Consider the following 25617-nt stretch of genomic DNA (forward strand, 5'->3'; position numbering starts at 1 on the left):
GCACTAATCCCAATTTTGAATTCTCATATTTTCCCTGATAAGTGAATTTTAAAAGATTACAACAAGTTGAATTATATAGTAGTTATGTAATTTTACTCATTAAATCATGAATTTTTAGTTACTAAAAATGCCTTCAACTTCCCTTAACATATTATACACTCCTTTCATGTACCCTAATGTACTGAACTCTCTTTATCCTTACTACCTTATGCTTAGAGAACATAAAATTGTGTCTATTATTGTAGGAGCCATACCTATCTTAACATACCATCATACATTATTAATATAGTTCTCATGGTTCTGTAGGATTAACACTACCTGTAACAATATCTCACTTATATGGAATACATTATTTTTAAGACCTTAATCACATACTAAAGTCATGTTAGCCACTTCTATATTGATTTAAGATGGTACTGAAAAAAACCTCTGTTTCGAATATATTTGATCTTCCAGATTTTAATAATTAGCTTTACAATCCACTCTGTCCTTGAGAAATATAATGAAAATAGCCCCAACTTTTCATTTTTACTTTTTCTAAGACTAACCACATGACTTCTTCTGTTTAACTTACAGCAAGCCAACATTATCTATCTAAAGAAACTGTTTATGAGAAACGTCACATCTTAGGACTGTCTATTTTTTTTCAGTAACTTATCAGTTTTATGTCTTAGGAAACACCATTCAATCTATCTTTTTATTACTTGATGAAGCAACTAAACATGGGAGTGTATTTTCTATTGTATCATTTTATTTGATTTTCTCCCTATCTGTAGCAACAAATTATACTGATAACAGTTCAGGAACTGATAATTTTCTAATCATAATACATCAATAATGCATCAATGATCATCATTAATTAATTTGTGATCAAACTTGTTATAATCCACAAGCATCGTAACATTCATTGTTAAATTACTACATATGATCTTCCTCTACAGCTACCTAAAGCATGTGTAAATGCTCCTATTGCAGACACACTAGTTTTAGTAGCCATCTTGCTGAAGTTAGGGGACTCTGGAATGATATGTTATTAAATTAACAGAAACAACAGCTCATAATTATCTTTGTCTCTAGGAGGCATAGTTATCACGGGGTATATTAAAACCACTAATTACATATTCACTAAGTGGTCATAAAGCACATTGCATTTTAGCAGTTTTAACTCAGCCATCATGAAGCAGCTATGTGGGGAATGACAGCCTTCATGATAGCACACAGCTTGACTTCACCATCACTCTGCCTACTCAGTTTGCAAAGGAATCCATCACTGAGCCATAAGCCTAGGCTGAGTACTGCCATCTGTTTTACCCTTAATAACATGATAATTCACAGCCAGACTTATATATCTAGCTTCCCACCTACTGTTAACAGTTTAACTATTTTGTCATTATTTTCTTGATCATCTTATGCTGTTTTTAGCATAGTCAACACACAGACTACAGTCCTCTATCATCTTCATTCTGAATACACATCGCCTCCATATTAACCCCTCATTTCCACAAGAGACTATTTAATAGATGTTTCTACTATGTCACTGTTCTTATGATCTCTTAAATATAAAGCCATCATAGAGATCTGTACTGTTTTATAACTAAACATTAGAGTGTGAATCTAATAATGCAAGTTTATTGCTTGTTGTTTGCTGAGAAAGCAGGGAAAAATGGGAATCCATGCAACCATGTAAGAAAACAGCCCTCTTAGCTCTGAATGAACAGTAGCTTTTCCCTGGGGTATAGCAGCAATCTTGGAGCAACTTGTAATAAAAGTAATTAATTTTATATTGCCCATTATTCAAATCCAAACAGCAGTTTTATATATTTTTTTTCTATTTCAGTTTTCTTTACATGGCTATACAAAACATCAGTTAGTTCAGTCCTTAAATCCTTCAATTAAATGTCTGTAATCCAGATACAATTTCTACAATCATATTTATTTATTCAGGCCATAGACTCGCTGTTTCCAAGTGACAGTGAATGACTGTCATCATGAAGTTTGGGTAGGGCCTTGGGTGGGGTGTAATTATCTCTTCCTATTTCATTTATAGAATGTCTGCCCTTTACTCCTTGAATGAATACCTTCTACAGTTAGCAGAAGTGCTGCAATTGTCCAGAAGAAGGCTGAGGCCACAGACTTCTCAACTCATACTCATTTCTCCACCAACCTATTGCAGTCTCAAGTACCTACCATAGGCCCAGGGGGCACTGGCCAGCCAATCCACTTGCCCAGTGCCCTGCACTGGACAGAAGAGACTAGGCTGGCGGAAGTGGGGGAAGCACTTACCTCTCTCTCTGGGACTCTCAATTCTGCAGACCCTACCCAGCATTTCCCTGGCATCTGCAGGCATTGTGTTTGTCACCAGTCACATGCTGGTCACCTCCTTGAGGAGCTGGCCTTCCCCACCTTAGCGTTCCTTTACTTGCCCAGGATCCCAGAGATAAGGGGGAACAGTGGAGTGGAGAAGAGCATAGAGTGGGTGTTCTCCTAGGGACTCGAGGGTGGGACAGTGCCGGGCCGGGCGGGGTGGTGCGGGGCAATCCAGGACTGTGTAGCCTTTCCTTTTTCTTCCCGTGGCAGCACACTCCCTCACAACCAACCAAGAAGGGCAGAAAGAAAGACGAATTAAGAAATGAAGAGTAATTATAAACTCACATTTTCACACCTTTAATTTTATGCATACAACAAAAATGTTGAATGTAGTTTTTAGTTGAGCAAAGGAAATTGAAGCCGTTTATCACTTACGATCATTTACTTCAGAACTGATTAAACTTGGTCTGTTCATTTTGGTAATACGCCTCCTTTGTCTTACACTGTTCATAATACAATTGCTGCCATGCCTGCAGAAATTCAAATAATATTTATAAGATTTCTGTTAAACAAGAAATATTATTATAGGAATGATATTCAAAAAAATGTGGCCTTTACTATTGTGGGTGGTTAGGTACAAGAGGTGGGTGGAAGGGTTGGAGGAGTTGTCACCATAAATAAGTTATGTTTGAAAATGTCATATAGAGACCTAACACTTTGCATACTAATTATATATATATATATATATATATATATATATATGTATATATATATATATATAATTGGAAAGGAAAATTGTGACCTTTGAATAATTTTTGTAGGGACCTCCTGTTCTTGGAGTGATGACTTTCAAACTTAGAGGAGTAGATTACATGTGGAATGTTGCTGCGGTCACTTTGAGTAAAAACTACAATTAACATTTGCCTATTTTTGCATACCATTTTGGGGATGTAGCTTCATTATTTCAGTACAAAGATTAATCCACTTTAGTCCAATTGAATTACTTTGTGATTCTTAGCAAAAGTATACCCTTAAATAAACTATAATCTGTTTTGTTTTCTTTAATGGTCATTAATGTTGAGAAACTCTCAGCTTTCTACCTTCAGGAAGTTAATAATTTAATATGTTCTTTGTGATCAATTTTCAAAACACTAAATATACAAAAGAAGAAACTACTATTGTCATAATGGCATATGAAACTATACTGCTGGAAAATATTTAAAATACTATGCCATCTAGATTATGGCCGAAAATTTCGACAATAAATTTACTTTGAATAGTAGAAATATATAGTAGAGTCACAAGTGAAACTTGAATTTTATTGCTTCACGACTTAATCAAATGGAAAACAATCAGCGCTTGTTTGATACCTTCCCACTAGAGTGATCACATTTACTTATTTAGTTGTGAAATGTGAGAGAGTGATTTAAAGCACACTTTAAAAAGATGAGCAACAAAAGGGAGTCTGGCGGCTCATGCTCTCCCTAACATCTAAACCTAGTGGCCGGTTCAGTAGCCTCAAGGTTCCAGTCATGATTATGGCCGAGGCACTTGGGTGAGTTCTCTTCTAAGTTTGGCTCTCCTCTCCTTGGTGTATTGGCCTTTCTGCTTAATCACAATTGCAGTCATTCCTTTCAGTCTGGCCTTCTGACTAATCCTGAAATTCTTCTCTGTCTGGTTAAGAATTGGTCAGATAGATAGATAGATAGATAGATAGATAGATAGATAGATAGATACAGAGAGAGAGAGAGAGAGAGAGAGAGAGAGAGAGAGAGAGAGAGAGAGAGAGAACACAAAAGAGGGAACCATTATAGGTTTGAAGAGAAAACTGAACCTAAAGAAATGTCTAGAGACCTACAAGACTGATTCTAACTAAACACTGAGTTGAACTAGAATCCAGATGCACAGAGAGAGGACAAGACCAGGCTGCAGAAACACATCAAGACAGCTTACCTAAACAAGGAGGAGCTACCAGGCCCCCAGACTGGGAAGCCAGCATGGGTCTGACTCAGAACCCCTAAACATGGGACTCAGCTAGAAGGCCTGAGCAGTCTAAGGGACCTCAGACAGTGCTTGCGGGCACATCCACCATGGAGGGGATATTCCCTTAACCTAGAGACAGGAGAGAAGTCCTAGTCCCTACTTCAAATGACCTGTCAGATTTACCTGACCCCATCTGGATGGCATTGCCCTACATGTGGAGTGGGGGGTGGGTGGGAGGGGAGGGTGGTCAGGGTGCATGTGGGGGGGAGAGGGAAAGAAAGAGGGAGGGAGGGAGAGAGACAGGGAGGGAGGAAGGGAGAGGGAATTGGGATCAATATGTAAAATTAAAATTAAAAAAAAAATTGGTCAGGTGATGAGCAGCGACCCCTGGGCACTGGATTGTCACCCTCATGCTGCCCAGCAGTCATTGTCATCAAGTTTCATTTCCTGGTGCTGGTACCAAAACAATGAAAAAATTTTTATCCATTTGGGATCCAACCAAAGTTTTGGTATATTTGTTTATTGTTTCCCTCCTAACACAGTCGGTTGCAAAATTTATTAGGAAATTTTAGACTTTTTTTTTATCCTCTATCATTTTTAAAGGTGTCAGCTGGGTAAAAGAATTGAGGCTCTAGTATATTAGTCTATGATAGTTTTGACATTGAGAAGATCCTAAAAAAATAGGGATCAGTTTTACTGACTGAAATGGGTGTTTTAATAACAGTAGATACATAGTAAAAATCTACTTTATATATTTTCTACAAATCAACATTTTTCTCTTACAATCACCCTAGATAAAAAATTTCCCAATAGTAGATACTCATCTCTAACTGGGTCAAGCATGTTTTCTTGCATACTATGCAAGTGACACACTATGTGATGGTTGCAACCACTTTTAATAAATATGGATGGTTATGGAAACTTTAACAAAGAAATTTTAACAAGTGTTATGTTCCCTTAAAATAACTATTTCAACATTTGCATCAATGAATAACTGGAGAAAATATAAAAATAAATTGTAATCTTAAGAAAGCTTTCCATGTGTTCAGATGAAAAATTTTCTATCACAGCTGCAAAGGATATGGAGATGGCATGGGATCATACATGGGGTTGTGGATAAGAGAGAGAGAATTCATACTTTTAAGGAAGAATAGAAAGGCTTTACATAACTGCAACCTTAGTTCCCAGTCCCTCATGTGAGAGCAAGGTACAAAAGCTTAATGAACTACACTTTGAAACCTCATATCAGGGTTAAGGAGATAACCTTAATGATAGTAAAGAGGATGAGGTAAACTGAAATCAACATGAGGTAATTAAAACATTAATTAAGGCTATAATCTTAATTTTCTTTGATTTTATAGGTATAGACACTTTATAAAGAAGTATTTCTTTCGGGTTCCTTTAAATTCGAAATATCCACCCAAGATTAAGTGTTTGGATGTCAAACTAGGGATGCCAGAGGAATGGAGAAATAATTGTAAGGCTACTATGGACCTGAGCTTAACTAAAATTACTTAGGAATTGAGCCAGTCCTTTTCAAAGTCAGCCTATAACCACAGGAAAAAAAATACTAGTCTCTAGCACTAATTTCAATGTAGCCATTAAAGAAGTTCAGTGTGTTTTAGTAGTTATATCTATTGACCCAAATTAAGAAAAGTTTATTTGTTGGAAGTGAAAGCTCTGAGGATTTAAAAATGTATAAATTTGGTTTTCTTTCTATATTAACAAAAAATGTGAGATTAATTTATTATGAATAAATTATATTACCAAATTAAAAACAAGAACTATAATAGATGTCTTAAATCATAATCAAAAGGTAAAGCACAGCTGACCCTGCACAGGTAGTTATCTAGACTTTCCACAAAGTGCCATGGCCTTGAGCCTGGGATCAAGGGTTCTTCTTGAATGAAGTGTCCGCTATGTTCTGGACTGCTGTGGGGATGGCCAGTTGCAAATCCCTGAGCAGGGTTTGTCAAGTACGTGTTTGGTGCAGAACTATAAAGCTCTGTTTTCTCAAAGTTTTTCCTCATGGCCTCATCTTGCCTGTTCTTAGACCTGTGAAGATCACAAAGGAAAACATTAATATCTCATTTTCCTGGGGAGGACTCCAGAAAAATGGCAAACATGTAAATGGATTTCACCACCAAATAACGTCTGAACACTATAAATGTGTCAGGTAAGTAACGTGTAGTTATCATTTAAAGTTGAACTAGAAATCATTGCATTTCTTCATTCCAAGCTAAGAAGAAAATTAAACAATGTAAGAGGCAGGGGAAATGGCTGTCACTGGTCTGTGTAAAGCAGGTTAAACTGCCACCTACTGAAATGGCTCCTGTTTGAGATTTTACTGTTTTAACCACTTTTAAATTATGTTTTCTTCACCTTCCTGTTAACCTTCTCCTACATTGCAATCACGAGTTCACACAGCACTGAAAATCTTAGGAGAGCCATCCCTCAAAGTGTAGTGCCAACACCAAGTAACACAGTTGATAGTCAATTCACACAGTGAGGCAATGAGGCCAAAGAGTATAGCACTAGCGCTACTTGATCCTGAGCTTGGGTACCATACTCAAACAGTAGTTAAACTACTCACTTAAAAGTATATGGGTATTCTGATCTACAATTTGACAACAATATGGCTATATAAAAGATACAGTATAAGGATACCGTGGACCGGAATGCCATGCAACCCAAACTTGGAAAGTAATAGTAACTGCTTTTGGCAAATGTTTTAAAAAACAGCCCTTTTGTAAACATTGTTTCCCATAATCATAATCTCTAGCTTGATTTTGTATCATTAAAAACTTGCAAATGTCTTTCACTGATAATTATTCTTTATATACAAATTGTTAACATTAGCTTTCTTTTCCCTATATGTTATAAAATATATTATATATAAATATGCATGTTTATATTTAGAATATTTATATGAAATACTCTTATATAACATAGAAATGAAATATAGAGTTTTATATGCCATATCACATATATAGGATATGTAAATATATTTTTACTTACTTTAGTTGTTCATGAAATAATGACTTTGTCATTTCTACCATTTCCTGACAGAGTTCCTCATATTGGATTGGTTCAGCTTTATATGCGGTTTGATGAGTTAATTCTTCTGGGTGTTTGGGCTGCAGGTTTGGAATTTTGGGTTCCTGTGGCCTCATGCATGAAGCTTTATGGTTTCCTCTTCTGTCATCAAAAGTTCGTTGATTTTCTTCTCTTTCCTGACAGAGATTTAAAACACATGTATTTAAAGTTGTAATAACAATAAATGTATGTGTTTGGTTCCTGTAGTTTCAAGCCAATGATTCTGAATGTTTAAATATGTGAAAAAGATGGCCTTAAAATATTTATCAACAGCCGGGCATTGGTGGCACACACCTTTAGTCCCAATACGCAGGAGGCAGAAGCAGGTGGATCTCTGTGAGTTCGAGGCCAGCCTGGTCTATAGAGCTAGTTCCAGGACAGGCTCCAAAACAATACAGAGAAACCCTGTCTCAAAAAACAAAACAAAAAAATATTTGTCAACAATATTGTCTGCATTTGATCTGAATTAAAAACATAAAAAAACAAGATTTAGGCTGATATGTATATATTTGTGTCTGTGTGTGGTGTTAAGCTCTGAGTCATTGGTGGTAAAGTCTATATTACTGAATCACTCACATATTATTGTCATTGAATTAGATATTTTTTGGAAAAATTATAGGAAAGAACATAGGGACAGAGAACTTAAATTAACATCATTTTCAGAATATGTTAATCTCTGGACCTAGAATAAAAATCACAAGTGCTTCAGGAAGACTGACATGAAGGTTGTAAAGGCCAATGGTGCAAAATGATGCAAAAGCCTAAGGAAAGAAAACTGCTCTTACACAGCAGCTACAAGAATGCTGGCAGAGGAAAGACTTAGAAAAATCACCCCGAGAGGAACTGATAACTGAGCTGGGGTCAAAGGAACTGAAGCATTTCCTTAGAGAGAGAGTGAGCCCCTTCCATCCTAACCACGTCAGGTCAGCACACTGTGACCTGACCTGTCTGTCTTCCACACCGCCCTCACAGTGAACAGGAAGTGGTTTTAAGACTGATTGTTTGATACGGTTGAGTGCAAATGAGCCTAATTTTGAGTGGAAGGATTATTAGTTTTAGAACCTGTCATTTTAAATGTTCATTGCACAAATTATGGAATCTAGGAGAATCTTGAGCTTGCTCTTATTGAACAGAATGTGGCAAAAGTGATGCCTGTGACTTCAGTAGTTTATAAAGTGTTTTACATTAGTCTCATCTCCATGCTGTGAGGACATCAGTCTACAAGAAGAGTCTAGGTGTCCCCAGATGAGCATGCCACAACCCTGCTGCAAATGAAGCTCCTGTCAGAACCCAGCACCATTGGATGTGTGAAGGATAATACTCCAGAGAACTCCAGCCTCCCATCTTCCAACCAGACATCATCTGAGAAGAGAGGACCTACCTATCCCTGTCATTATTTTCTCAAACTTGAGATTGTAAAACAAAGTGAATATTGTTTTATCTGCTAAATTTTTCATAATTAAAATAAATTGTCAAATGATGGATTTGAAAATATTCAGAGTAGAACTTCACAGAATTTAGTTTCTTTTGAAGAAGCCCATAATAACTAAGAGTAAATTACTAATGACAATGCTAATGAGAAGCGACAGAAAGCCACCAGTCATCAGAACTCCCGAGGAAGAAGATTGGTATGTAAAATAAAAATAAAGGTTGCTTTTTAAGAAATAAATTTAATTTAATTTTAAAAGCCTTTAATCAAATAAATTCTTGCAAGTGCTAAATTCCTATTAAAAATACATCAGCATTGTCACAGTGAATATCAGAAAACAATATAAATAACTATTAACAAAAATGAATTGTATTCCTAAAAGAGATACTTTAATCATATGCTTAGGTGGCAAGATTCATCTCAGAATTCCAGAGGATGTGAGAAAGTATGTCCATAAGCTTGTGTATAGGAGAAGCAGAATTCACATTTCCATATTGGTTGTGATTTGAAGACTTTTTATATCACTCTGACCTGAGCTACTAGTCCAAGTAAAAACCAGGAAAAGGGACAATATTACTTCATTTTGACAACTGAAATATTTGATTAAAGAAATTACTTTTATTATACAATTTTGCAGCAATAATGACATTGAACAAAATTGATATAAATATACACTAAATTAGACAGCAATGAAGGTCATTTTTCTATTCTTTTTTTGGTGTAGCAAATATTTCACAAAAAGTATTCATCTAAGATTCCTTTAAATTCTAAATGTCCAAATGAGATTATATCTTTAGATATGGATCTTAGGATGCTGGCTGAAGACTGTAAGTTTACTATGATTGAGAGACCTAACAAAATGACTTAAAATCTAAGCCAATCCCTTTCAGAGTTTACCTGGAATGATAGGAAACAATGCAAGTTTTATAAGATTTAATTTCCAAATGCCTGTAAAGATATGGATCATAATAAACATAGCTGATGACTTAAATGGCTATTTGTTGAAAATGCCATCTCCAAGGATTTTTTTAAATGTATAAAATTGGTTTTCTTTCTTTATTAACATAAAATTGTGAGATTACTTTAAGGTGAATAGATTAATTAACTCAGTGTGCCACCAAATTAAGAACATACTTTTATCAGGTTATTTGAAACCAAAGAAAAATGTACAGCATATCCTCACCCTATTTAGGAAGCCTGCCAAACTCTCAGCAAAGGCCTGTGGCCTTGAGCTTGGGATCAATGGTTCTCTTCCCACAAAACTTCTGCTGTTTTCCCAAGCACTGTTGAGTCTGTCAGCTGCAAATCCTGGAGCAGGGCTGGTGGTGCACATGTTTGGTGCAGAACTATAAGGCTTCATTTCCTCAGAGTTCTTCCTCATTGCCTCAGCTTGTCTGCCCTTAGACCTGTGAAGATCACAAAGAAAACATTAGCATCTCGTTTTTTCCCACGAAGAACTCCTTAAAATGGCAAAAGAATAAATGAATTTTCCTACTAGACAATGTCTGAACACTGTAAATGTGTCAGGTAAGTAATGTGTACAGTTATGATTTAGAATTGGGCTGGAATTATATTTCTGCATTCTAAACTAAAAAGAAAATCAAACAATGTAAGAGGCAGGGAAATGGCTGTCACTGGTCTGTGATTTAGCAGGTTAAACTGCTACCTATTGGAATGGCTCTCCTGGAAGGTTTTTGATGGTGTAATTAGAAACATTTGTATCTGCCAAGGTCAGTGTGAGATGATGTCTGTGATAACTTCCTTCATTGTAACTGGAGCTAAAAGGAAGGAAAGTGTCTTCTGAGACAGCTCATCCCATGCCATGATAGACAGGGCCACCCATTCTGTTTCCACATATCTCACCCAATAAACAAGGAACTGTTGTAACTACTTTTAAATTATGCTTTTCTTCACTTTCTTGTTAACCTTCTACATCATGAGTTGCAATCAGGGGTTCACACAGCACAGGAAAACTTAGGAGGACCATTCCTCCAAATCCCATATTGGTAACATCAAGTAACACAGTTGAAAGTCAATTTATAGTAGTATTAGTACTACACATCTCAGTGCTTATGTTATCACATTCAGAGAACACTTAAGCTTTTAATTTATAAGTACATGCTTATTCTATTCTGCAACTTTAAAAAGAATGTATGTTGTAGAATATTAGTTAAAGATGTTATATTTGTTTAAGCCGTGGAACATTTGTTTAAGGATGCAAAGAGATGTTGCTTTATTTTACATTGCATTTCTGTTTAACTCCATTCAGTGTGTTATTTTGCCTGATTGGTCTAATAATGAGCTGAATGGCCAATAGATAGGCAAGGGAGGGATAGGCAGGGCTGGCAGGCAGAGAGAATAAACAGGAAGAGAAATCTGGGAAGAGGGATCAAGGTTCAAAAGAAAAGGAGGAGGCTAGGACTCCATGGGCCAGACACCCAGCTACACAGCAAGTCACAGGATAAGAAGGAAAGCTATACAGAAATAGAGATAGGCAGGATAATTTAAGTTAAGAAAAGTTGGCAAGATACAAGCCAAGCTGAGGTTGGGCATTCATAAGTAATAATAATTCTCCATGTATGCATTTGGGAGTTGGGTGGAGGCCCCCCAAAGAACCAAAGAGTAAAAAAATCAAACAATACCAAATATAACTAAATGTAAAAACATGTAAATAAGGATACAATATGAAGATGCTGTGGGGGTAAGCACCATGAAACCCAAACGTAGAAGGTAAAAGATACTATGTTTGAGCAAACACTTTAAAAGAACATTCACTTACTAAAATTGCTTTCCAAATTATATTCTATAGCTTGATTTCACATCACAAAATTTCATCAATATCTTCCCCTAATAATTATTTTTCAAAGACAAATTACTGACCTTAGTTGTTTATGAGATGATCGCTTTGTCATTTTTACTCTTTTTAGATAGGTGTCCTTACACGCTTTTGATTCAGCTTTGTGTGATCCTTGATGAGTAGTGTCTTCTGAGTGTTCAGGTCGCTGATTTGCAAATCTGGATTCCTGTGGATTTATGAACAAGGTATCTTGATTTCCTAGTGTGTTATCAACAGTTTCTTGATCTTCTGCTATTCGCTGAAAGAAATTTAAAGGATATCTTTTCCTTTAACTGTGACAGCAATAAAAACTGTGCATTTGTTTCTGTTAGCTCTGGGCCAGTAACTCTGAACATTTAAATATGTGAAAAACATAGGTTATTCAAAATATTAAATATTAACAATATTTTAGCTTAAGCTATTTATTAAAACTTTTATAGTCAATATTGTCTACATGTGACCTGAATCCTACAAAACTGATACATGTTTATGTGTGCCCATTTGTTTTTGTGTGTAGAATTGGGTGTGGCAGTAAGTCTGTTACACTGAAGGTTAGGTACTGACATGCCTCCTCAACTCTAGATCTTTATCAAGTTTGGAATTCCATGCTTTGGAAAACTCACAGAAATCAATTGAAAGTATTAATAATAAGTGATGTATATTTAAGTTACTTTCAGAGTGTGTCATACTCTGGACGACCTAGACTATGAAATCACAAGTGCTTCAGAAAGTCTCCTGTCAGATATCTGGTGTCAGTTAAAACACTGACATAAGGACATCAAACTGTGAAAAACTGACAAAAAAGCCTTGAGGTATGGAGCTGTCATTGCACAGCAGCTACAAGAACGCTGGCAGGAAAACCGAGAAGAATCACCTCTGGGAGGAACTAATAACTGAGCTGGGATCAAACGGAACTGAAGCATTTCCTTAGAGAATGAGCCCTTTCCATCCTAACCACATCAGGTCAGCACACTGTGACCTTCCCTGTCATCTACACCGCCCTCACAATGAACAGGAAGTGGTTTTACATTTGTAAGTTATAGTTGGCTTCATCCATAATATTATCTGATAGAAGTTGTGTGCAAAAACAAGACCAATTTTCAATAGTTGGATTACATAACTTTTAAGGACATAATATCCTAACTTGAGAACCTGTCATTTTTAAGTACTCATTCCACAAATGATGGGATATAGGGAAACCTAAATTTGTTGTAATGAACGGAATATAATAAATTTTGCCTCATGACTTCCTGTGTAGATTAGAAAGTGCTTTATATCAACCCGATCACCGTGTTGTGAGGACATTAGTCTGCATGAGTGTTCCATCTCCCTACTGCAAATGAAGATCCTGCCACATAGTACTAATACCCAAAGCAAGCAGACACATTAGGGAATAAGGCTCCACAGGACCCCAGACGCCCACCCTTTCAATCTGTCCCAACTGAATGTCTTGGGAGAAGATTTTCCCAGTCTGTACATTTTTGAACAAAATAATATTGTTTAATTCACTCAGTTTTGGGTAATTGAGAAATGGTCAAATAATAAATCTGTAATTAGCCAGCATAGACCTCCACAGAATTAGTCTCTGTTAAAGAAGGCCATTCTAGTGGGGGACAGAAGTTTTATGTCATGTCCTTTCAATTCAAATTCTTATGACTCTGTAAGTGTTTTTAATTTTCTAAAAGGAAAATTGGGAGTTCAGAATGACGGGAAATGGGGATAAGTACAATTTCAAGTGTAGTTGGCAGATGGCTGTGCTTGCAGTCACTCATCAGCTGCTTCTGATCTCATCCTTGTTCTGTGCAGCCTCCAGCAATGATCCCTGAGTCTTTAGAGGAAGGACAGCAATGGAAATGTTCTATTTAGGGCTGACTTGTTTATTATCATTATAAACGAGTGTTGTCAGTGTAGAATGTGACTAGAGTGTGTAATCACTGAATTTTATTTGGTACTGGCAAAACAACAGATATTGAAATTCTACCAATGACTGAATTTCATTTTCCATATCCTAATTATTGCTTAATCATCCCCTGAAATTAAATGCATCCTGGTGGTATGGAGGCAGTCATATAATGCCTGTTGCTTGGTTTTTAGACATCAACTTTGCTTTGAAACAGGAGAGAATAAATTGCTTGTTATTTGAATAAAAAAACTTACAACTCTTTCATTGATAACAAGTTTTTAAAAACATTTCACAGTTGAAGCATTGAGAGGTTTATTTTCCAAACTGGTGTTTTTTTGGGTCCCTTAGCTTCTGGAAAGTACCTCATGTCTTGGTATATCAAATGGACTCTCCATTTCAAATTGTCTGGTGTTGGGAATCTCAGAGAAACTATGCTTTCCATTTTCACGCTCAGTTGTTGTTTTTGTCCATTTAAAACATTTTTTACTTCTACAAGAATGTAAAGACTGAGTTAGTGACAGCTTCTAAAGCACAAACATTTGCTAACATATAGATTATGACTCCCATTTGTTTCAAACTAACTATACTGGAAATCATTTAAAAATTATAACCATAAGTAAATATGAAGGATATTATTAAGACACAGACACATCATAAAAATAGCTCATATTGAGCCCAAATAAGAAACAAGCAGATATAGGACTTTCTGTAAAGTCTCATGACCTAAATTCAGTCCCCATAATCCACAAAAGGGCAAAGATGAGAACTGACATTGTGATATTGTTCTCTGACCTTTATACATACACACACACACCCAGAGAGAGTTAGAGAGAGAGAGAGAATAAAAATGCTTATTTATGATATATAGTATAAAATTATATATGTATGTATGTATAATAATCTTTCTCTCTGTGTGTATACTGTTACGCTTCCTTATCTATGGGTTTATAACCAAGGATCAAACAGGTCTCAATGGAAATATTGCAAAATACTGAATATGCACTGAGGCAGATCTTAATTCTATTCTTTAGTTACTGAATTTAGTATAAACTTGAATTATATATGGTATTAAAACATGTTGCACTCCACAAACTGACAGTAAAACCTCATTGTTGAAGAAAACACTCACACAGCTCATTGAACATGGAAAGGTTGAACTGGTGCCTATATAGAACTTCACCCTTACATTATAGTGTCTTTTAAATGGGAAGGTACTTTTTAGGCTACCAAAGAAAAACTTAAAACACCAACCCAGTCACAAAACCTTTGATCTACATTGCTGTCCTGCCTGCAGAATATGCTAGGACAATGATGGCACAAAGCTTGTGGCAGTAACTAACCTATACCTGATTTGGCCCACTCCACGAAATGGAACACATACCTGATACTACTTGGATGACCAAGACCCAGAGACTAGATAACCCAGAAACCAAATACCACTGGTCTTTTTTTTAAGTGATAAAATGATGCCTAAAAGTAGTCTGCTATGCTCTCAGATCAGTACTTTATTCGGCCATCATCAGAGAAACTTCCTGCTGCATTAGATGAGAAAAAATAGAGAGACCCACAGCCAGATACTGGATAAATATGAGAGGGAGAGGTGATGAGCAAAGGGGTCAAAACCAGGCTGGAGAAACCCACAGAATCAACTGACCTGAACAAGAGGGAGCTCATGTACCCCAGTCTGCTAGCTGGGAAGTCAGCATAGGACTGATCCAGACTCCCTGAATGTGGGTGCTAGTTAGGAGGACTGGGCAGTCTATGGGGCTTCTGGTAATGGATCAGTATTTATCTCTAGTATAGGAATGGACTTTGGGAGCCCATCCCACATAGAGAGATACTCCCTCAGCATAGACACATGGGAGAGGGATGTGAAGGAGAAACTGGGAGGAGTAGAGGGACAGGAAACTGTAAAAGGGAGAAAACCAACTTTTAAAACTTTTAAAAGAATGAAACTTTGTGAGGGAAAAAAGTAACCTACAAATGTTAGAATTATTGGAAGGCATGACTATGTTATGAATAGCATGTCATTTTGTATAAGGGACTTGAAGATACAAAGTGCTGTGATTTGGAAGGTAGTATATGCCTATAGACTCCTGGGAGTGAGGACTTGGTCTGTATCTGGTGTTGCTGATTGGAGAGACTGTGGTTCCTGAGAACATGGGGCCTGGCTTGACATGTAGGCCCATGGGGGAAGTACTATAGGGCCATACACTGATGCCACTTCTGGGTCTGTCTGCTTCCTGGTCAATGGGGTTGTGAACAAAGTGGGCAAGCAAGCTAATGCTGCCACAGAAGGCACTACCCTCCACCATGCCTTCTCTGGCAAGATGGGCACTATTGTCTCAGATTATGTTGTAGATTAAAACCTTCCTCCTTTAAGTTGTTTTTTATCAGGCATTTGATTGGAGACATGGCAAAAAGTAAACTACATGAATTTGTGTTTCTGCCAGGTTTTCTCAAGCCAATCCATTCCCGATGCCAAGGGATAGGTAAGATGGCATGTGAAAAGCAATCCGTATCTATCACCGTTGTTTTCTTCTAGGCAAGGAATGCTTTTACAACAAAGTGAGAATAACAAAATATTTAGTATTTGTAAACCAAGCAGAGTTGTAAGGCCTTTGGAACTTGAATTCAGTCACTACTTCAAGCCAGAGACAGTGACAATGTGATCTGCATTTATTTCCCCAAATGAATGTGGCATCAAACCACCGTAACCTTCCCGAAATTAGGCAGGTGAAGTGTATCTCACAGGAGCTGCATGCGTCCTTTGTACTCTGCCCACCTGAGCCCCATGGAGGAAGACCTTCGAGCTGCTTACATTCCCCTTTGAAGAGCTCTGAGAAATTGCCTACCCTTTCTTCAAGGATAGCTAAATACTGTATTATCTCACCAGGGACTGCTACACACAAAATGATTTTCTGAATTCACCATGGTCCCATGTTTTGTTCAAACAAAGAAAAAGAAGCAGCAACTATAACTTCTTTAGTAACAATCCGATTTTGCTTCATTTAAGAGAAAGGTCCAGTACACACACACACAAACACACACACACACACACACACACACACACACACACACACACACACAAAGCCTTAGCTCTAGCACCCAATCAAATGAATAACTATAACCATATATAGACCAGCAGATAGAAAGACCGACAGACAAAATGTGCATCTTAGAAGTATATGGAAAACACCTAGAAAATGGAACATATCTGGTTTATACTGTGACTGAAAAACAGAGCAAGGACATATAAGTAGACTCAAGATACTTTTTGATGTTGTTGAAAGAGAATACAGATGGGCTATTTCATATTAAAGTATTGGCTGGAGCATTGAATGGAAGGACACTATTAAAAGAATGAAAGAACAGGACATTCTGGACAAAAATGCAGAGTCAATAAAGAGTTAGCTGAACATCAAAGACTTGATGACTGGTAACATTTTCAACACCATTAAAGAAGAATGTGGGCTTGTACACTAGCTTGAGATTTTGTTTTGCATTTCTGAACTAAATTTTAAACTGCCATAATTTAGGTCAGAAAATGCAAGTGCAAAATGAATTATTACTTTGAGTTTTTTACAATTACAGTGAAAGCAAAGAATGAATGCTGAGACATATATGCAATACTAAAATCTTACAGAGTTTTCTCTTTAGCTGCTTCCTGGTGTTTCTTCTTTGTGTGATCCAGCTCAGGTTGTGGACACAGAACTAACTTGATGGGTTCTTGATTGAAATCTTCATTGTTGTCTACAGACTTTTAAAAGGAAAGGTGGGAAGATAGTTTAAAAAAAAAGAAAGATGTTCTTTCCAGGACCTGTTGCTTCCCACAGGTTCACCAAGCTAGGGAGATTCTCCAAGTGTTGCAAATCACATGCTCACAGACACATAAGCCAAAGCAGAGGGCTTTCCCTATAGCAACTCAAACTGATGGGCATTTTCGTCCTTTTATATTGCCGAAATCTATATAACAAAGCAGAACTTTTTAACTTATTCCTGTTTATAGTTTTTTATTTTCTGGTTGTTGCTGCATTTGGTTTCTGGTGGTGCCTTAGACTGAGGGTGCCCCATAAATATTTCATTTTTGGAAAATGCCTGCTTCTGATTATGTATTTTATGTGCAATGGACTCTAAATGAAAACACCATTACTAACATCATGCATTCACACAGGGGTTTGCCTTTTTTTTATCAACTAATACTCTAGAAATGCTGAACAGGACCAGGGTTAGGGTTCTGCAGCTTAGTGTCTTCTGTCAAACCTGACCAACTGGGTTCTAAAGCCTTAGAGAACACATGTTTGGGAGAGACCATGAACTTCCCCAAGTTGTACTCTGGCCTCAATATGACTGTTGTTTATCCCCTAGAAAACATTAAATAAGTAAGAACTAATTTTTAAAACATTTTAAAAACTAAACAATTCAGTAGTTTGCACATGGAAAACTCAAATCATATTACTCAGAGGGAAAAATATTAATAATACTAACCACACCCAGGTTGGCTGTTCTGTACTGTTTTAAACACTGTGGGCTTGAAGTGGGAGTCACCATGTTCTCTTGGGTAAAGAGGCTGCCCAAATGCTTGTGAAAATTTGTGACAGAGGGACACTCTGAGGCAAGTATGTTTAGTAATGACATGTTGTGCTGAGTCACCAAGTGGAACTGGTCTGTGACTGCCTTCAGCTGAGCTTCAGTCCTGTGAAGAATGGGAGGCAGATAGTATTTCATTAACTCATTGGTTCTCCATCTCCCACACAGCACTACACAATGAAGAAGGAAGTATCTGGAAGCACCATGTGAGATACTCCCCTTGTCATGCCGTGTTCATATTTGCCTGTGCCATGTGTGTGCCTTTATGGAGAGGGCACATGATCAAAAGAATGGTTTGTGTCTAGGTTTTAGGGTCAAAGTTGGTTACCCAGTGGTAGGCAATATCCAGAAGGGGCCGTCAGTCATCCTTGACAAGGAGAGTTCATGTTACAACACTCTAGAAATATTCAGGTGTTTAACACTCATATTTCTATAAATGCTGACAAGCAAATTTTTAGCAGTGTAAGTATACTGATTAAAATTAGCAACAAATTTATTGAAAAAAATCTAAGAAACCAGGATAAATATGAGAATACTAAGAGAACATGCCAGTATATGTACCAATAAAGAAGAAATGATATCCTGATTAGCTTCCCACATTTGTCATCATAATTTTCCAAGATTATACTTTCTGGTGAGTCTTTATGTCTTAATACTATATTGTTAAAATATACTAAATTACTATCCTACATGATTCTTTGACCTGACTTACTCCCTCAGTTTATATGACTGATGAAGTTTGTTATAGTCTTCCAGAGCCAAGAAGTCATCATGAGATTGGATCATTTCAGAGATTTTGCTTTCCAGACTTTGAATTCTGAGATCCAAATATCTCATTACTGAAGTAGCATGCATTTCTCTGATGTTATTAACAAATTCTTGACTTGTTTGTGTCTGAAAAGAATTAAAATGATTGAGAAGTTATACAATTAAATAACTGTAACATAAGTAACAGTGCATTACATTTCTGTAGCTCTAGACAATAATTTTGCTGAAACTATAAACGTGTTGAAAAATGATAGGCTATACATTTTTTCTTGATTATGGCATTTTATCAAAGTTACAAAATATTGATTCTTTATTGTGTGTGGGCACACATCTGATTTCAGTTGCTTAAGTCTGAAGGAGATTTGAACCCTTATTAATCAATATATCATTCCATATTTTCCTTTCCTTGGTAACTAAGAAAAAAAAGGTTGTTGAAATGATTTCAATGAAGGAAATGAGATAACATCAGGATTAAGCCACAAAGGGTGAGGAACTTGAACCCAGCTCTTCTTTCTTTGTATTACATTTGCTCACATTGGAAGAGCAGCAGGCCCAACAAGGCTTTACATACCCCACAAGTTGCCTGCAAGACTTTCAAATCCCAATAACCAACAGCACTTCTACACCCACAAGAAAGCTCAGTCAGCAAAGGTCATTCCTTAGGTATCAGAAGACTGTTAAACAGAACTTTAGGAACCTTGTTAGCATCAGGTAAGGAAACCAACTCATGGATTCAATGACCCCACTGCACTGATGCTTTCCTAGTGGAGTATTGTACTTTGTCCATTCCCATAAACAAAATGCATGAGTGTCAGAATCTTCCCTTTTTGATAAACAGTTATATACCTTTGATTAGACAGTTATAAATCAGCATTCAAGAATTATATAGACCAATGCATGCCAAGGATGGATGGACTCTAAAGTCCTAGGAAGGTTAATGGACAAAAGTAAATTGAAAAACATTATCTAAACCTTAACACTAAGGGAGTCCATTTTCTACTACAGCCCTTTGCCCTAGCAGCTGTTTCTCCACTCCAACACTTATTAATTCCTTTTTGAGATTCTAATGAGAAAAACACTTTTCCTGGGAAAGCAATTATGAACAGTGATTACTATTATTAAGTCTCAAAAATCATTATAATTAATTCCACAAACCCATTGACAGGTTCAGATTCCAAGATGATTTAAGAAAGATTCAAAGTTTTGTCAACTTTGAATAGTACTGAGTAATAGTACTCAAATAAATATCTACACAAATTTCCAGCACAATTGTTTGTCAGAATGGACAAAATATAAAAACAAAATCTGAGAGTTTATTGTTGAATGAACATAGTGAAATATTACATATTTAAAACTTTGGTTTAAAATAACAGCAATCTTTTCTATTAACATATTATTATCAACATAGTTAATTATATAGATTTGTTCAACTTGTTTATAGTTGACAGCACTTGCACTAGTGGTAAGAATATGAACACAACAAATATTTTTACCCACTGGAATTCTACTGTTGTCCAGAATATTCCTACATCCAATAACTAGAGAAAGAAAATTTCCAATTCAAAGTGGTGAAAATTAATAAAAGGCTGACTTACTAGATTATGAGATCTTACCAAACTTTTGTCTTTACTTAATAGCTTTTTCTCAAGTTGTTCTATTGTCTCTGCTTGCTTTTTGACCGTTTCTTCTAATGTGAAAATTTCTTGTTCAACCCTAAAAGGCATATTTCCATTAATTACTCTGAAGTTAATTATCAAATCAGCAAAAATGTAAGGTACATTTGAATCTGGACCTAATTGTATGTATTTCTGATGAAATGTTTGAAAGGTTTTGCTAAATGCATCTAATTTTCATCTGGGCTTTGTAATTACCTTGAAGAATGAAGCTGTGGTGTGAGTAATTAGACATTAGCTCTTTTTTGTTTTGTTTTGCTGTGGATTGAACCCTAGGCTGTTAAACTTACTCATTTCACACCCTATAAGTCTCACTGCAAATAATGCATGGAGGACTTTTCTAGACCCCAGACTGATACATGTATCATACAAGGGTTGTATTTCCAGGACCGCGTAGCTTATTTGTATTAAAATATTCAAGCACTTTGGTACATGACTTTAAGCCGTACTTTTGCAGCTGTCCCTGCATTGCCCTGTCAGTCTCTTCAGCCTGTGTCTCTTGACCCCGTGCTTCTTGCAACTAAACGGAAAGAAAAAGACAGGACACATTACTACTCAGGCACACATCTGCTCACCAACTGTTCATGTGCTGAAATCCTACCCTACCTTTATGTTCTTCCTCAGAGTTTAGTGAATTGTTGCAACAGGAACCTCATGGCTCACTAAACCAGTCTCTCAAGTGAAAGCTTGTTGACCCTGGTCTTGGACTGAAACACATTATCCTTGGTTTTCAATTTGAAATCTTTTTTTTTTTTTCTTGAGATAGTATCTCATTATGTAGTCTAAGCTGCCCTGAAACTCACAATTCTCTTGGTGTCCACTTCTCATGTGCGGCAGTCAAGCTATCTATCATGACATTTAACATTTGAAATGATTTTCAGAAATTCTAATTGACAAAGTTGGCATCATGGGCAAAACTGGAAGATGTCATTATGGTAAGTATTTCTATTTTTACATTCAAAACACCTCTTTATTAACTGTAACTTGCAAATTGAAATATATCAGTCTCCTGTTGGGTAACTAAATGCTTCATAGGAGCATGTAAGAGGCAGAGTCTGAACAAATGAAATGCGTGAACATATGGTTCCATAATCACTGGCCATGCATTTAGAAGAAGTTAATTTGACATACCTCAACTTACTTATCTGTAAAATAGAAATAGTAATACATAATTCAATGGACTCCAGAGAAGATTGGACTAGGAAACTATGTAAAGAATTTAGAGGGCTGTGGATATATTAGGAACTGTCTATCTTTGCTATTGGCTTTAGAATCAGGGTTACATTAGATGTTCTAACAGAATTTGGAATTTTAGGCAGAATGTTTGAGAAAGGAAGAGGTTGTGTACATGCTGCACACTATTGAGAGGGACAGGAATGAGAATGTGTAACTTTGTATAAGTCCCAGAACTTCATCAAACACTCAGCAGTTACATTAGCCAAAACTCCACTTCCACTCACAATAATGCACACTATCTTTCAGTAGTACTCTGTAGTAGATTGCACATGCTTCAGTGAATGGCCCCACACTATGCATGTGAGTAGCAGCAATTGGGTTAGGGATGATATTATAAATGTTAATGATAATCATGATGATGATGGTAAAAGGAATGATAGATATAGACATGGCTCAGCAGTTAAAAACACTTGTTTTCTTCTAGAGGACCTGTGTTGCTTTCTAGAATCCAAGTCAAGTAGTTTACAGTGCTCTATAATTAAGCTTCAAGGATTTGACTAGACATACACACACACACACACACACACACACACACACACACACAGAGGTGGGGGAATAGATAAAAAAACCCTTTAACTGTAAAAGCTTATGATGTTTGGAGGAACATATATCTAGGGGGATTTGCAGAGGGGAGTGAGGAGGGATATGATCAAATACATTGCATATGCTTATGAAATTATTCAGCACTAAGTAAAATATAATAAAAACAATAGGAAGTTCTCAGTTCTTAGGTGTAGGCAAACATGCTTTGTAATTTTTTTCAGAAAAGTTTTAAAATCTAGACAGGATATATTTCAATAAAAATACTTAAAGTAACTTAAAGTTGGGTGGATTAAACCCAACTTACTTTCCATTCTTTCACTTGGCAAACATATAAAGCAGGACTTGAAGGCCAAGATTTACAATGGATAGTTTACAAATTAAAATCTCTGAATTTGATTTCCAGGTGATGTAAATACAGTACACTTTCATGGCACACATCAAAGTTTGCTTAAAAGCTGCCCACATGCACAGCAGAGCCCACATGAGATGGTGCACTATAACGGTACAGTAAACATCTCAAATTCATCAAGCACATACTTACAGTGTTCACACAGTGCTAAATATTACAGGATACCCATTCCCTGATCATGGTCTTATCTTAAACAAACCGGACTCCCTTACTAAACATGTAAAGATTATGTCACATAATTGAGAAAAATTAGAAGTATGAATTTTCACCAGTAAATTTACCTTCCTCATGTCATTTCTGAGATGCCTCAGTTCCATGTCTTGTGCTATAAGGCACATTTCAAGTTGCTGTTTTTCTTTTTTATGTTGCTCTTCTTTTTCAGTTAATTGCTTCTTAATTTTTTCATAGAGATAATGAGCATTTCTTGATTGTGTTTCTTGTTTTCCAGCCAATCTGCAAATTGAACAGGCTGGCATTAAAATTCATTTTGATAGAAAGCAAGCTTATTTTTTATTGTACAGCATTTTATGTTGTCAAGTGCTTTCCTTTACAATGTCATCCCTGCTTTCACAAGTCAATCAGTCTCTCCAAAGGATATGTGGAATAGAAAATTTATAACAAAGAACTATTAAGGGAATTGATCAGGCTCTGTTACTAGCAATGCTGTGACTACAGAAGAGGATCTTTTAAATTTTTCAGTAGAGTGAAAAGTTGAAAATTAAATATGTGTTTTGTTGCTGCTGCTAAAGCATTGTCTTTCTTAAATACTAATAATGAGCTTTTTTGAATTAACAGAAAAATGAAGTTTCTCATTGCTGATAAGGGGGAAAACAATATGGACAAAAACCCAATTGCTTCTTTAAAGGTACTATGTGCTATATAGATTAAAATTATATATATAAAACAAAATAAAATTATATATGCATATATAATTTTAAACTACACACACACACACACAGAGAGAGAGAGAGAGAGAGAGAGAGAGAGAGAGAGAGATTCAGTCAGAGCAGTAAGACAAGAGAAATAGTTTAAAGGGTAGAACATAGGAAAGGAAGGAAGATGTCAAAATACCCATTTGCAAAGGACACAGTTGTATATTCCAATGTAATTCTAAAATTAAGTACCAACCCTGAAGTCATTCAACCAACAAATGGGCTAATGAACTTCATAGACTTTTTTCAAATTGAGAAACATGGAAGAATGCCAGAAGGCAATGCAGCACTTAAAACTTTTCTCATAAAAATCAGTAGTCTGCCCTAACTGTTCACACTTCTTTAACTTAAATAAACTTAATCATACCCCACACCAACGAGCTCTAGTTGCTGCTCTGTAGTTTTATGTCTGAGCTGTGATTTCTCCTTTTCTGTTTCTTGTGGTTTCTTTAGCACTTCATTAGCTTGGTTTTCCATTCTCTTACTTTTTTCTGTAAGTAACTCTGAGTGACTTTGTTTTTGTTCTATTTTCATTTTGTATGAATGAACTGCATCCTGGATTTCCAACAGTCTTCCAGAATCTACATCAGGAAAAGGGTAGGTAGAAATTAAATGCATGAGCACTTTCTGCATACAAAGGTTTGTACGTTTTCATATTCTGTCATTCATGGCAAACAAATGCAGACTGAATGACTATAGTCTGTAGCACATTATACTAAGATTTTTCAGATAAGGCAGACTAATTAACTGCTTTACTTAGCTTAAATTTGATGGAGAAGACAGATAAAAATGAACATTATAAATATACATGGATACTATGCCAAAGCAGAGTCCTGTGGTCCCATAGAGTATCTTTTCTTGCTATGGCCAGGAAGATTTTCCACAGAAGGAGATTGATACACTAGGAATTAAAGGATGAATAGTAAACATCTATTCAGAAGGTGAAGAAGACCCTAGCTAATATAAATAGTGGGCTTGAACTTTGTTGCAATATCCTTCTAAGAAAGAACTAGAAATAGACTCTGATTGTACTACACAAACAAATAAAACACTACAAAGAATGTGAGAGCTGGAAATGGAATATAGAACTATATGTACATATATATATATATATGTATATATATACATATATATACACATATATGGAGAGAGAGAGAGAGAGAGAGAGAGAGAGAGAGAGAGAGAGAGAGAGAGAGAGAGAGAGAATGTGCTAAATGGAAATGGAGTCACCCTTTAACAGAACAACAGTGCCCCTACTAAACACTACAGGCTAACAAATAAAAAGCCCAGTGCCAGAAACAGATGAACTCTTTTGGAATTGGCCAGTGAAGTCCCAAAGGTCACAAAATATTACAAGTTGTTGCCAATGTTATGATTGTCCTGCAGAATTTGACAGTCAGACTCTATTTCTGAAGACACCATGAAGCTTAGTCGTAGCATTTAGACACATTAGGCTATTACTGATCTGGAAGATCAATCCCTGTTTGCTAGCTTTCATAGTACTGGAGGGTACTGTGCATGGTCCCAGAGGAGAAAAATCACCTATCTTATCCAGCTGTGAACCCCAAGAGCTATAACCAGTGCCTGGCCTAGTAAGATGCTGAGTGGTAAAATAGTGGCATGAGTATTGTGGGAATGATCAGCCACTCTTTGATTGGTTCTAAGCCTTACTCCACAAAATGAAACCCACATCTGGTACCATTTCTGAGCCAAGAAGTTGTAGCTGGAAAGGTCATAGACCTTAGTGGAGAATATACTACTCTGCTAACTGGACATAGTATTAAATCTACTCCCAAGAACTTGTCGTTATATCCATAGATGAATGTATTTCTCAACCATTCATGTTTTGGACAGAATTATAGTAAGGGTGGGCAAAAAGAGGGGGAAGAATCATGTTGAAAATGTATTAACT

The 25617-nt window shown here is 36.4% G+C and overlaps 1 protein-coding gene across 1 annotated transcript in view; it reads right to left on the minus strand.

Moving 5' to 3' along the window:
• LOC127221881 (plectin-like) overlaps window positions 1–25617 on the minus strand; it is a 121638-nt gene that overhangs the window by 81300 nt on the left and 14721 nt on the right. The window contains exons 7-18 of the mRNA XM_051183844.1: window positions 24073–24286; window positions 23055–23226; window positions 21035–21105; window positions 20508–20625; window positions 18857–19038; window positions 18043–18250; window positions 17199–17314; window positions 13917–14043; window positions 11696–11910; window positions 9999–10221; window positions 7309–7523; window positions 6123–6345 (exon numbers count right to left, since the gene is read on the minus strand). Of these exons, the coding sequence (XP_051039801.1) occupies window positions 6123–6345; window positions 7309–7523; window positions 9999–10221; window positions 11696–11910; window positions 13917–14043; window positions 17199–17314; window positions 18043–18250; window positions 18857–19038; window positions 20508–20625; window positions 21035–21105; window positions 23055–23226; window positions 24073–24286 (2084 nt within the window). The remainder of the gene's footprint in view (window positions 1–6122; window positions 6346–7308; window positions 7524–9998; window positions 10222–11695; window positions 11911–13916; window positions 14044–17198; window positions 17315–18042; window positions 18251–18856; window positions 19039–20507; window positions 20626–21034; window positions 21106–23054; window positions 23227–24072; window positions 24287–25617) is intronic.

The sequence above is a fragment of the Phodopus roborovskii genome, unplaced genomic scaffold, assembly GCF_943737965.1.
Source record: "Phodopus roborovskii unplaced genomic scaffold, PHOROB, whole genome shotgun sequence".
Classification (NCBI taxonomy): Eukaryota; Metazoa; Chordata; class Mammalia; order Rodentia; family Cricetidae; genus Phodopus; species Phodopus roborovskii.